This window comes from Acomys minous, assembly GCF_964271855.1.
Source record: "Acomys minous genome assembly, chromosome: 16".
Classification (NCBI taxonomy): Eukaryota; Metazoa; Chordata; class Mammalia; order Rodentia; family Muridae; genus Acomys; species Acomys minous.
This window is the reverse complement of record NC_140498.1, coordinates 86601279-86614982: the sequence shown is the minus strand read 5'-3', so window position 1 is coordinate 86614982 and position 13704 is coordinate 86601279. Positions and strand designations below refer to the sequence as shown.

The window sequence follows — 13704 nt, the reverse complement described above, 5'->3', positions numbered from 1 at the left end:
GGAATGTAACTCGGCTAAGGAGGAAAAACTCAGGGTTTCTCAAGTCCAGCAAAATGTCAAATCTGGATTTTCCTCCTTAGGGAGGCTGAGAAAGGTATTTTGCGAAGTCCTCTTCCCTGGCTAGAAGCAGTGATGCCGGCGAACCTCTCTCTTCTTTGCTCTCTCCCTGCACCACCCCCCCTCTACTCCCCCACCCCTTACGCCTTACTCCCCCAACCCCCACCACTCTCGAGGCTGGTGCCCATGGGAGGGGGGCTAAAAAAGGCACACAGGAGCTTTGAGAAAGGACTGTTTGCCACATGCCTCACGGAGCAACCAGTCGGCAGAAATCTCAGTGGCTGGAAGCTCAAGACACGTGACACCCAAAGTCACCACACAGAGATCTGCAGCAGCCCAGCCCCGACAGAGGCTGCTGGCTTACTGAGGACATAGGTTACTGCAAATGCCAGGCAAGTGAGCCACCTGTGCTCCCTCTGGCCCAATCTAACCGGTTCTCCTGACTGACACGGAAATTGGGTAATTATACATGCCTTGAAAATAAGTTTGATTGGTTCTCTGGAGTTGGACAAGGCAAGGAACAGGGGTTGACATATCATCTTAAAAAAACTTGTCCTTGGGGTAGGATTACCTGACAGGCTGGCTGGGACTGGCTAGTGGTGTGCCTGGTTTAAAGAACAACCTTTAGCGCAGTTGGCAGAGACGGAAATGCCAAGCTGAGGATTCCAGAGAGGTACCACCCCCTCTCCTGGACAGGCACCAATTCTTGTAATACACAAATATATCTATACACAGAGAGAGAGAAAGAGAGAGAGAGGGAGGAAGGTGTGAACGCTTTCCTTTTTATCCCAAAAGTCAACTTCCTTTTCGTTTGTATGTCTTACCGCATGTCACTCACTACAGGAAGTGATTTCTCAGGCTCAAGTCTTATGGAAACCTTTGAGTTTCAGAAGCTTGGGCTTGGCACACTGTGAACTGCAAAAGTGTTTAAGGATGAGAGCAATTAGGGTGACATACTGATGTGTGCTTAGTTGGCAGGGCTCTAGGTATATTTTTTGAAAAAAAAAAAAACATACACAAAAAGGAACATTAAATGGGAATCTCCAAGGTAGCTGGAATCCTGTATGAAATGAATCCAGAAAAAGGCGACTATTCCTGGATGAGCTCTTTTTCTGTTACAATTAAAACTTCAGGGGCAGGCCCAGGCCCAGGCCCTTCCTGTGCAGTCCTGGGAACCTGAGTTTGGTCCATAGACCCCAGGTAAAGCTGGAAGGAGAGAGCTGACTCCTGATAGTGGTCCTTTGACCTCACTCTTGCACTATGGCATGCCCCTATTCCCCACATCACATGCTCGCGCGCGCGTGCGCGCGCGCGCACACACACACACACACACACACACACCCCACACACACTTGTAAACAATAAGCTAAACATTATTCCACACTGGATTACTAAAGACCAGTTCTATTGTTTGTGAATTCCATCTATGCAACCTTTTCCTTCCGCCCTTTTATTATGTATGATTTCACGTCCATTGTTTTTTCTTTTACCCAACAGACCAGCTCCCCCTCCTGTGTGCCAGGCATTACATTAAAGGCTGACAGCATGATGCCGATTGACCCCTAACCCCCCACCCCCCCCCCTCCCCGCCCCAGAGGAACCTGGACTGTAGTGAAATACTCATGGTCTGGGAACACAACAGAAAACACAGGCCCCTCAGATGGAATTACATCCTAGTTGGTAGAAGGGAGAATAATGGCAAAGATATTGGGACGGCTGTGTTTGTGGCAGGCCAGTCAGCAAGAAACACCAAATAGGTAGGAAAGGTATTTGGAGCCTAGATTATTTACATACCACCCTCACTGGCTAGGGCAAGAAACCTGAATGTTTATATATTTATGCACACATACCCACATCATATCTGAGCTAACCTGGGCAGACTAGTGTGTGCCTATAATGCCCAGCAAGTGGCATGTGGAGGCAGGAGGATCAGGAGTGAGTTCAAGGTCAGCCTTGGCTAGATAGAAACTTCAAGGTCGGGCTGAAGAGATGGCTCAGTGGTTAAGAGTGCCACTTGCTCTTCCAGAGGTCCTGAGTTCAATTCCCAGCAACCACATGGTGGCTCACACCCACCTTTAATCTGATCTGGTGCCCTCTTCTGGCCTGCAGGTGCACATGCAGACAGAACAAGGTCAGCCTCAGTCACAGGAGATCCCATCTTAAAAATAACTATTGGCCGGGCGTGGATAAGGGCGGGGGATTAAAGACATGTGCCATCATTCCTGACTCTTTTTTTTTTTCTGCCAAGGGATGACTCTTGAGAAGAGGCAGAAGCAGCGGCAGGAAAAAGGGGCGTAATTGTCTTTAGTTTTCAGCCCACCAGAGTTGTTTTTTTTTTCCCCCCACCAGAGTTTCTGAAGGCCTCCAAATCAGAGGTAGGGAAAAGACCTGTTTGGCTAGGTAGAGACATGGGGTTTTCTTTTTTTATTTTTTCCAGACAGCGTTTCTCTGTGTTATAGCCCTGGCTGTCCTGGAACTCTCTTTGTAGACTAGGCTGGCCTTGAACTCAGAGAGATCTGTCTGCCTCTGCCTCCCAAGTGCTAGGATTAAAGGTGTGTGCTGCTTTTAGGGTACATTAATTACGGAAATGTTAGGTTTGTGTATTGCTGTTTCTCACTGCATATAGTATATATACTATAGTATATTCTATATTATTGTATAGAACACCAATCTCAGTTTCTTATAGCTATGTAAAGGAATGGTGTGTGTGTGTGTGTGTGTGTGTGTGTGTGTGTGTGTGTGTAAGAAACTGTTAAACTGGGTATAGTGGCACACAATTTGTAATCCCAGCACTTGGCAAGTTGTAGGCAAGGAGATTAGGAGTTCAAGGCCAACCTTGGTGACACTCAGTTTGAGGTCAGCCTGGGCTCTATGAGACTCTATCTCAGAAAATTAGAAAAGAGGGAACAAAAGGATGGGGAGAAAAAGGGGAGGAGAAACCCCCGCCCTTATCTACCCCCCCAAAATCCCAGTCTACAGGACATTCTCAATAATTTACGGTCCTCCAGGAAATCCAAATCCTTGACCGCAGGCAGCCAAGTCCAAAGCGACTACAACTGCTGAACTACAATTCCCGGCAGACACTGCGTCCACACTCTTTGCGCACGTTCTGTTCCAGTGACTACATAAGGCTGCGAGTCCAAAGGGGCGGGGCTTGGAACAGAGCCATGAATAGGGGGCGGGACGGGGGCGGGGCTGAAGAAGGGGCGGCGCTGCCGGCGCGGCCCGGAACACGCTAGTGGAGCGGAAGATGGCGGCGGCGGCGGCAGCGACTGCAGCCGGGATCCCAGTTTGGCTAAGACGGAGGAACCGCCAGCTCTGACCTCGCTCTGGCTCCTGTGCGTGCGGCGCAGCGTTTGCGAGGCTCCGTGCGACGGGCAAGGGCGGAGGTTGCCAGTGCGCGCCGCCTTGAGGAACGCCCCGGCGGCGCTGCTGCGGCTGAGGAGACAGCCGGTTCCGGGCCTCGGCGTCCTCTGGCGTCCCGGGCCCCGCGCCTCCTCGTGGGGCTGGCGGCGGCGATGTTCTCGGTCTTGTCGTACGGGCGGCTGGTGGCCCGCGCCGTGCTCGGGGGCCTGTCGCAGACCGACCCCAGGGCGGGCGGCGGCGGCAGCGGCGGCGGCGACTACGGGCTGGTGACGGCGGGCTGCGGCTTCGGCAAGGACTTCCGTAAGGGCCTGCTCAAGAAGGGCGCGTGCTACGGGGACGACGCGTGTTTCGTGGCCCGCCACCGCTCGGCCGACGTGCTGGGTGAGTCCCCCGGCCCCAGGTCCGCCTCCTGGGGATTCCGGAATGCGAGGCTTCCCTGCTTCCTCCGCTGAGCGCGGCGACCCGCCAAGCACCCCAAGACACGTTTTCTGCTTCAGGATCCCCCCCACTTTAGAAACGGGGGAAACTGAGGGCCAGAGTGGTGGAGCCACGTGCCCAAGGTCACCGCCTTGGGAATGTGTCCAGTCTGTCCCGGTGCAGAGCCGCACTCTTATTAGTCACAGCCCCCACGCGACCTCGTCCTCCTCGCTCGGCGACACCTGCAGGCTGCTAACCTCGCTTTGCCTCGCTCCCTCCTCCCTCTGTGCACCCCGGGAATCCCTGCTTCTTGGCGAGCTCCTGATGCCCCGGCCCGGCCCCAGCTGCGGGATCTGGAGCAGACCGAAGACTGACGGCGGGAACCCAAAGCCCTGCCGCGGTGGTTTTTTTCCCCCCCTCGCTCGCTGCCTTGTTCGGATCCCTGATTTCCATTCTTTTCGGGAGGAGGGGCTGGGGTTGGGAGGGTGGACTGCTGGCCGGTTAGAAATTCTAGCAGTGCTTTCTCCCAAATCGAACTTGTCTACTTGAGGTCACTTGGGGTGGCAGAAGGTCTCCTTGACCCAAAATAGAATGGCCGGACCTGCTTGTAGGCTGCAGCCAAAAAAGCTTTGAGACTCGGTCACAGCTTTGTAGGCCACAGGTGCCTCCTAAGACCTATCCCAGTTACACCTTTGGAGAGAGGAGACAGAACTGTCTGAAGGGCTAAACAGTGCACGAGCTATCAGAAACTTTACCTAGAATGTGCCCTTGGAGATTTTGTGTATGCCATTAAAGCCCTTTCAGTTCACGAAGCTCTTCCTTTGAAATTGAAGGACATACTGTCATTGGCTCTAGGTTCAAATGTCACTTTGGTTTCACTTCTCCGGTGACATTGAGTTTTTGGTTACTTAAAGTTTCATATGCTGAGACAAAATTTAGCGTTGGAGCAAATAGTAGTCTTTGTGATAGTAATTGCTCCCTTTTAAATTTTTTTTGAGGACGTTGTTTTTCTGTAGCCCACTTAACGTGCGGTGGAGGCGGCCCTTGAACTCCTGAGCCTCCTGCCTCCAGCCTTCCAAGTGCTAGGATACAGGTGTGTGCCGTAACTCCCAGCTCGTGGCGTTATTTTTAAGCCAGATAGCAGAATAACCTTCTAAGTTTTGCTTCTGTCGCTTTTGTAACCGAGACACCGAGAATGTGGTTCTCATCTTAATTGATGAATGACCCCATTACCTATGCTGAGAAAATTCTTTTAGTATTTAGACAGCGCTAGCAATGCTGACCTGTCAGAGAGCCTCCCTAGGTTAGGTTTGAAATTACACAAATTCACATGAAGTCTGTCTCCACTAGGTCTTTTTTTTGAGAGGCTGCCATTAGCTGCTTCTGCAAGTCACCTAAGCAGCACCTCGCTTAGTGAACTCGGTGATGTGTGCTGCCTTTAAAGTTACGGTCACCTGTGGGTAGGCCAGTGTAGGCTGCTTCCCGGCCAATGGTGCAGGAGGCCTTTCTTCAAAAAAGCTGTCAGAATAGTAGTCATTTAAACAGATTGAGAGATACTGAGCCAGTAAAGGTGCTTTATAAAGCTGACTATAAGACAGTTCTTGTTTGTTTTTGTGAGAAACCTGTGGTTTGATTCATAATTGGGGAGTATAATGGTTTCTAGACCTGAGGTCTGAGAATATCAAATTTAAATTCCCGGAGTAAACCATTCCTAGGTTTCAAATTGCATGCCATTCTGGGTAGTGAGACAGAATCTTGTACATCTACCCAGAGGTCTTCTTGTTACTGTTTGTTTTGAGGCAGGATCTTGCCATACTGCTCAGGATGGCATGAACTCTGGTCTCAAGAAACCCTCTTGCAGGCCAGGCAGTGGTGGCATACTTTTAATCCCAGCACTCGGGTGACAGAGGCAGGCAGATCTCTGACTTAGAGGCCAGCCTGGTTTACAGAGGGATTTCCAAGACAGCCCAAGGCTACACAGAGATTCCCTATCTTGAAAAAATAAACCCCCTCCCCCCCAAAAAAAACAATCTTGCCTAAGCTTCCTGAATCTTGGGAGTGCTAGGACTACTGGTGAGCTTGCTATGCCTAGTCAGGTCTGCTGGTTATTAGTTGTATCCTTCTGCGTTAGTCACTGAGTAGTCAGCTTCCTTATCAGATCAACTAAAGATGGAGGGTACTAATTTGTATAATTTTTATTGCAGTATGTTTTGTATTAACAAGCATTGTTACTATCTTACTGTACCTAATTTATAGATGACACTTTATCCTAGGTACATATGTATCTGAAAAAGAACTTAGAAGGCAGTACTCTCTGAAGTTCAGGCATCCACTAGGGGCCTTGAATGCATCTGCCAAGGAGAAAGGGGACCACTGTATCTGAACGTAGTAAATCCCGGTGCTGAATTTTTAACATGCTGCTGTCTTGGTATCGTGGCTTGGTTAGTTACAGGGATATGGGAGATACTGGTCAGTCCCTTCCTGAAAAAGCACAAACATAATTTTGTGCTCTTGCATTCTAGCAGAAACCATGTCTAGTTTGAGGTTAAGTTTTGCAACTTAGTGGCTCTGTGAGTTGTGGTCTTGAGTGGCCTCTCTAAGAGTCTGCCGTTCCTTATCTGGAGAAAGTGAAAGAAGTGGGCTGTCAGACAGACCTTCAGGCCGAGCCAGTCACACTTGCCTGTTGTCCCTTAGAACATGCATTCCTATGGCATTGCCACAGATACCGCCAGTAGATTTCTTCTGGTTTGAATCTAGCATTGAGTATTTGTTTGTTTTTTCGAGACAGGGCTTCTCTGTGTAGCCTTGGCTGTCCTGTACTTGATTTGTAGGCCAGGCTGACCTTGAACTCAGAGATCCACCTGCCTCTGCCTCTCCAGAGCTGGGATTCTACAGGTGTGCACCACCAAGGCCAGCTGAGCACTCAGTTCTTAAATTACCTTGGTTCCCTGGCTGTAGTAGGATCCCTGGCTGTGGAAGGGACCTTTCCAGAGAGGAAAGCACAGAGCCAGGCTTGCATAGACTCTCCAGCCTTCACTGCCAGGTAGCTTACTTTGTGCCACCCAAGGCACACACTTGAGTGTTTGGCGGAGATCTCCAGCTCCTTCTCTTACAAGGAATGCCACAGGACAGCCACACACACGGCTGCTTATGTGACCAAGAAGAGGTCAGTCAGAATTGACAAAGATCATACACACACACCTGCAAATGGGGGAGTGGGCACGGGAACAGTGAGGGACAGGTTCTCCAGGACCGTCCTGTTGTGGAGGAGCTTCTGGTAAGCCATCATGCGAGTCACCTGAAACAACTTCCTAACTTGGCCTCATTTGATTCTTGGCAGCCATGAAGCAGTTCACCAGCTGGTGCCTGGACTGATAGGAGTTATAAGCTGAATTACATTAAGGCAGATCTCTGTGAGCTGAGGCTAGCTTGATGTACATAGTGAGATCTTGTCTCCAAACTGAGACTCGGTCTTGATAGGGCCGAGTCTCAGTTTGGGCACACACTATGGGCTTCTCAACTGTTAGGAATGAAAGGGAGTTTCTTTTTGCATGAGAAATAAATTATTAGTTTGATTTTTTTAAAATTGAAATTGGCAGGGTGTAGTGGTACGTATCTTTAATCTCATCACTTGGGAGGTACAGGCAGGTGCATCTCTGAATTCTGGGGCAGCCGGGTCTACAGAGTGAATTCCAGGACAGCCAGGCCTACACAGAGAAACTGTCTCAAACAACAACAACAAAAAACCCAAAACAATAAATAAATAAATAGATAAATCAACTGAACTCTGCTGCTAGTCGTGATGAAGAGTACTTGATGCCTCACACTGTTACTGTCCCCATTGGATTTCTTTTAGGAAAAACTGGCTGTGGAGGGTGTGGTGAGACCAGGCACCACTCCCATCCCATGGAAAATTGGCTGGGGCTCATTCTCTTTATTGGGCCAGCAGAAGCCCACATGTGCGCGAGCTTCGTGGACTTTGCTTGTTCCTTCCTCCCTGAGGCTTAGCCCGGAGCTTTGTCACTTTGCATGCTGTGCCTTCCATGAAAGCCACCTGATGTCATCAGAGTGCTCCCAACCCCCAGCCACCACAGCAGCATCAAAAGGCTGTTGAGAACGAAAGACTTCAAAACCTTCAGGTTCATTTCTTCCATGTTTTGGTGACAAGCAGACAGAGGCCTTCAGATGCTTAGGTGACTTCAAAGCACCGCTAGTTACTGGCAAAGACAGGCTTCTCTCTGTCATGCCTGGAGGGGTGGAGGGAGGGGACAAGAGAGAGAATATGAATGTGTTTATAATTGCTTTATTCTCTCTGACTCATAACTGAAAAGCAACAAAAACTCCCCTGCATGCTAAACACAGCTTACAGAAAGCATTTATTTGAAAATGGCAGGCATGGTCTGTGCCATATAAATTCTGGCCTCTAAAGATTGAGCTGTGAAGCCATTCTTTAAAAGCCAAGGGATGTTTGTTTAAGCTTGGTTTAACTTGGAACTTACACATGAAAATAAAACAGTTTTCTACTTCGGCCTTTGGTTTTGAGTTTTTATTGGGCCAGAATTCTGAAGTGTTTCTGTGAGTCTTGCCAGTCTTAAAAATATTCTTTGGGGGCGGGTGGTGGTGGTACTGTTTGTGTTTGTGTGTATGTGTGTTTTAATTTTTAAAAATATTTTTAAAATATTTAATTTCTGTGTGTGGGTGTTTGCCTGCATGCATGTACCACATGCGTGCCTGGTGCCCTCCTGGGCATTGGAGTCCCAGGAACTAGAATTCTGAAAGGTTGTGAGGTGCCGTGTGAGGACCGGAAGTCAAACCCTGGTCCTCCGTAAGGGCGGCTATTGTGTACGGTGTTTTCAAGGCTCTTGGCTACTGAACCATCATCTCTCTAACACTGGTTTTGGTTTTGAGACGGCCTCACTCTATATACCCACAGCTGACATAGACCAGGCTGGTTTCGAACTTAGAGGAAATCTGCCTGCCTCTGCCTCCTGAGCTCTGAGATTAAAGATGTGTGTAGCCATGCCTGGCTTCTGAACATGAACGTGGAAAGATCAGATGAGGAACTGAATTAGGTACATAGGTTAGGTCCATTTTGGCCTTTCAGTCTTTTGTTGTTGTTGTTTGTTTTGACAGAGTTTCTCTGTGTAGTCTGGGCTGCTTTGTAGACCAGGCTGGCCTTGAACTCACAGAGAACTGCCTGCCTCTGCCTCCCTGAGTGCTGGAATTACAGGTGTGCGCCACCTCGTCTGGCTGACCTTTCCAGTCTTGATAAGCCTGATAAACTTGGCAGACGCTTGTGTCTGAGCTGTACTTTTACATAAGTAGTCACTGGGGGAGCGCACTGACGCCAACGGCTGCTCAAGGAGTCCTGTCCTGTCAGGACATCAGTCTCATCTCATAGTCAGGATTTTCTTTCTAACAGCCAGACTTTTTTTTTTTTTTTTTAACAATTATTTTATGTACTTTAGTGTTTTTCCGGCACGAGTGAAGGAACCAGATCCCCTGGAACAGGAGTTACAGACAGTTGTGACTGCCATGTGTGTGGGTGCTGGAGATTGAACCTGGATCCTCTGGAAGAGCAGCCAGTGTTCCTAATGGCTGAGCTACCTCCCCAGCCTAATAACCAAAGCAGTCTTTTTAAAGAAGTTTTCCTCTGTAGATCAGGCTGGCCTCAATTCACTGGTATCTGTCTGCTTCTGCCCCTAGAGTGCTGGGATTAAAGGTGGACGCTACAGCTGCCCAGCTTTTTTGTTTGTTTGTTTGTTTTTTGGTTTTTCAAGAGAGGGTTTTTCTGTGTAACAGCCCTGGCTGTCCTAGACTTGCTTTGTAGACCAGGCTGGCCTTGAACTCAAAGCGATCCACCTGCCTCTGCCTCCCTGAGTGCTGGTATTATAGGCAGGTGCCACCATGCCCGTTTTAGTCAGGAAGACAAATCTACCTGTTGATGACCTTGAGCCTTTTGTTGTTTTAAGCTGAGCTGTAGTGCTTGGAAGACAGCTCAGCTGGTAAAGGTGCTTGCCACCAAGTCCGGTCACCTGAGTTTGAGCTCCAGATCCTACATGGCATAAGGAGAAAACTGACTCCCTCAAGCTGCCCTCTGACCTCCACACTCTAGCTCCATAATTCATGTCAAAAAAAGAAGCCAAAACTGAGTTGCAAAGTCACATGGCACCCTTTACAAATGCAATGCATATTCAGTTTACAAATTTACAAGGTCGGGCTGGAGAAGTGGCTCAGAGGTTAAGCACACCAACTGCTGTTCCAGAGGTTCTGGGTTCAATTCCCAGAAACCACATGGTGGCTCACAACCATCTATAATGTGATCTAGTGCCCTCTTCTGGCCTGCAGAGCACTGTTGTATACATAATAATAAATGAATAATCTTTTAAAAAAATTCACAAGGTTGTACAGCCTTCCCTACACTCTGAGTCCAGAACAACCCCCCGCTTCCAAAAAAAACCCTGTCCATTGCAGTTGCTCCCCACTTGTGGGTGTTTCCCAGTCCTTGTAGCAGCTTGTGGATTCTCTGGATTTGCCTGTTCTGGGTGTTTGTGTAAGTGGAATCCTAGAGTATGTGGTCTTTCATGCCGTTTCCTTTCTCTTAGCCTATTTTCAAAGTTGAGGCCAGAGAATGTGTCAATACTGAATCCTTTATCAAGGCTGCATAAGGTTCAATTTCAGGGATATACCACGTTCTGTTGATCCGTTTATTGGTATGAGTGGGTGTTTTCACATACTAGCCATTGTGAATAGTGTTTGCCGTATTTCTATAGAAGCTTTTGTATGAGCAGGTGTTATACTTTATTTTGAAATGTGTGTGGGCATTCACTGCATAGCCAAGGCTTGCCTTGAACTCTCAGCAGTTCTCCTGCTTTGGTTTCTTAAAGTGCTGTGCTTACAGACACGTGCCACCACACTTGGCTATGCATTTGTGTTTTTATATTTTTGGTTGTGAGCCCAGCCTTTAACAGCTGAGCCATCTCTCCAGCCCAGTGTTTTTAATCTTTTCAGGTCTATACCTTGGAGTGGAATTACTTGGACGTAGGATAAATTGATATAACTTGATTATATAATCACTTTATATAAAGAAAATTATCTTTAAAGCTGGGTGTGATAGTGCATGCCTGTAATCCCAGCACTTGGGAAGCAGAGGTAGGAGGATCTCTGTGAGTTCAAGGTCAGCCTGCTCTACAGAGCTAGTCCAGGACAGCCAGAGCTCTATTACACAGAGAAACTGTGTCTTGAGAAACCAAAATAAATAAATAAATAAAATAAAATTGCAATATTTAAATATGTAAGTTCTGAGATTAGTCAGTACTTTAAATATGCCCGATATCATCTCTGTTTTCCAGAGATAACCAGCATCTGGGTTTAGTAATCTCAGCACTTGAGAGGCACAGGCTGGCAGATCTGAGTCCCAGGCCAGCCTGGTGTAGAGTTGAGTTCCAGCCAGCACTCGGGAGGCAGAGGCCAGCCTGGTGTACAGAGTGAGTTCCAGAGCAGCCAGGGGCTACAGAGTGAGAAGAGAAAAAGAAAAGCATCAACTACTGAGAAAGTGTGAGCAGTATGGACTTGCAGAAAGGGCTGTTGAGGGCTGACTAGCTGCCATGTGGCTCTGAAGATGACAGGGTTGATGGAGAAGATGTTTGCTGCTCGCTGTGCTCGGCACCTCCCGGCCCTGCTGTGGGTGACTTAACCTTGTGTAAGGTACTTAGGAGATACCTTCACTTTCAGCCGTTGCCTTCAGCTACCTTTCCTGTTTCCCAGTTTGAAATACAGAGACTTGGGGCTCAACCCAACCGTCATGACTTTCAGCTCTTCCCTCAAGGCATTAATGTCTGTCTCTCTCTAGAGGGCTCTGGATGGATCTTTCTGTAGAGTAAACCATTAGATTTTAGAGACGTGAGTGCTTATACTATTTTAGGTATTTACAAAGGCTTGTTAAATTTCAGGAGAATGTAGGGTGCAGGTGGGTTCCTGTTGGGGAGGGATTTGGGGTGCTAGGGTGGGGGAGGCTGTCCTTTGAACTTTAGGGTGGCATCACTAAACTGGGTAGTGTGTAATCTGAATGGCTGTAGCAGTCTCCAGGTGGACTTGGTGCTCAGGAACACTACACCGGGTCAGAATGTGACCTACAACCATGTCCTCTGGTAGGTCAGGCACGTGTCAACTTCAGGCCGAATGCCACCGCTCTTTATGTAGTTCACGCATGTCTTTTCTAAGGCTGCACGTAGGTCATGGGATTTAGACTTCACAGGGAAAATGCTTTGGGAAAATAAGTTCACAGAATTTTATTTCTAACAACATGGGACTTCAGTCAGCTGAAAATAATGTGCCTATTGAATTTGTCTTTCACAATCTGTGTTAAGTTCCATCTCTTTGAGAAGTGGCATCTAGTGCAGAGGTGCTGTTAGGAACATTTGGGAACCTGGGCTTCGTGTCCTTAACTGTTGCTGAAAGTTCCTAAAATCAATCCTAAGTCTTGCAAAGGCTGCAGAGGACACAAAGCTGAGAACAGGAAAGCTACCAGTCATTTGGACTTGAACTGGCCTTTGGCACAGCCCTCTCAGTTTAGTTGTAGATGGTTAGGAAAGAAAAGAGATACTGAGTGCTTCTGTAAGATCCCAAGTGGGGCCAGGCGTGGTGGCGCATGCCCTTAATCCCAGCACTCGGGAGGCAGAGGCAGGTGGATCTCTGAGTATGAGGCCAGCCTGGTCTACAAAGAGAGATCCAGGATACCCAGGGCTGTTACACAGAGAAACCCTGTCACAAACAAACAAACAAACAAACAAACAACCAGATCCCAAGTGGGGATTTGGCGGTAGACTGGAGGAGGAAACAGGTCCTTTGTCTAAGGAGTGAGGCCCTCACTTTGTTTCTTCTGCGCCAAGATCTTTCCCTGGCTGAGGAGTCAGCTGCCTCTCCTGAAAGTGGCTCTGGAGATTGCAGAGTAGTTATGTGGCTCTCTTGAAATCTGTGCCGCTCTAGACGCAATCGTACTCTCGTGTCACCTCCTGTGTTTCCTCGGCGGTAAAGTTGATCAGTCTGTAGGTTTGTTTGGTGCTGTTAGTGTTGACGTTAGCCTGTACCTACGGCTCAATTGTGCTGTCTAGTGCTTTTAAATGAGTGCTTCTGTTTTGTGCTTGTAAAATAACAGCTGCTCGTAAGACTCCTGTGTAAAACACCTGTAGCGCATACCTTGGCTGCAATCAGCACAGCTCCCTCTGGTCGTTGCACACTGTTGGGCAGTGTTGTTACCTTATATTTCATGCCGTGTGTTTGATGTAGGTGTTTTCTGTACAGACTGAGCAGAGTTTATCACATCTGCATTATGTACTGGAGCTTACTGAATTGGCCCTGTACTTTTATTATTTAGTTTTACCCCATTTCCTGCTCTAAAGTAACAGTGAGGTTACTCTTTATTTGGAATAGCATCTTAAGGTTGACACCTTGAGGACCTCTGCAGCAGCAGCCAGGAGTGTGCAGAGACCCTGCTGCACGTAGCCCCTGAGAACTCTCCAGTAAGGGTGCATGCTTTGTGCTTACCTAGGTGCTGTGGATCCCTTTCTCCAGTAAGCTTCACGTCAGCCTGGAGGGTATCACACTTAACATGTATGAGTTTACCAGGCTGTCCACAACTTGTATCTGTTCTTGATGTGAATCGCAAGGACTGATAAGAGACTGCAGCTTTGCCAGGGTCCAAAGTGACCCACAGAATGTGTTGTGGCAGGTCCCAGAACTGTTTTGTTGACCTCTTGTTTTGACCTTTCAAAGCTGCCGTCACCTAGCACATTTTCCTTTTCTGGCTTCTCAGAATCACTGCACATCATCGTTTGAGGTAGCTGCTGAAGGTTGGCTGTGCTG

At 48.2% G+C, this 13704-nt stretch overlaps 1 protein-coding gene across 1 annotated transcript in view; it reads left to right on the top strand.

The window, feature by feature from the left end:
* The first annotated feature begins 3271 nt into the window (after positions 1-3271).
* Positions 3272-13704, top strand: part of PPTC7 (protein phosphatase targeting COQ7) — a 39055-nt gene continuing 28622 nt past the window's right edge. Inside the window, exon 1 of the mRNA XM_084762732.1 lies at positions 3272-3804. Coding sequence (XP_084618858.1) covers positions 3576-3804 — 229 coding nt within the window. The 5' untranslated portion in view covers positions 3272-3575. The remainder of the gene's footprint in view (positions 3805-13704) is intronic.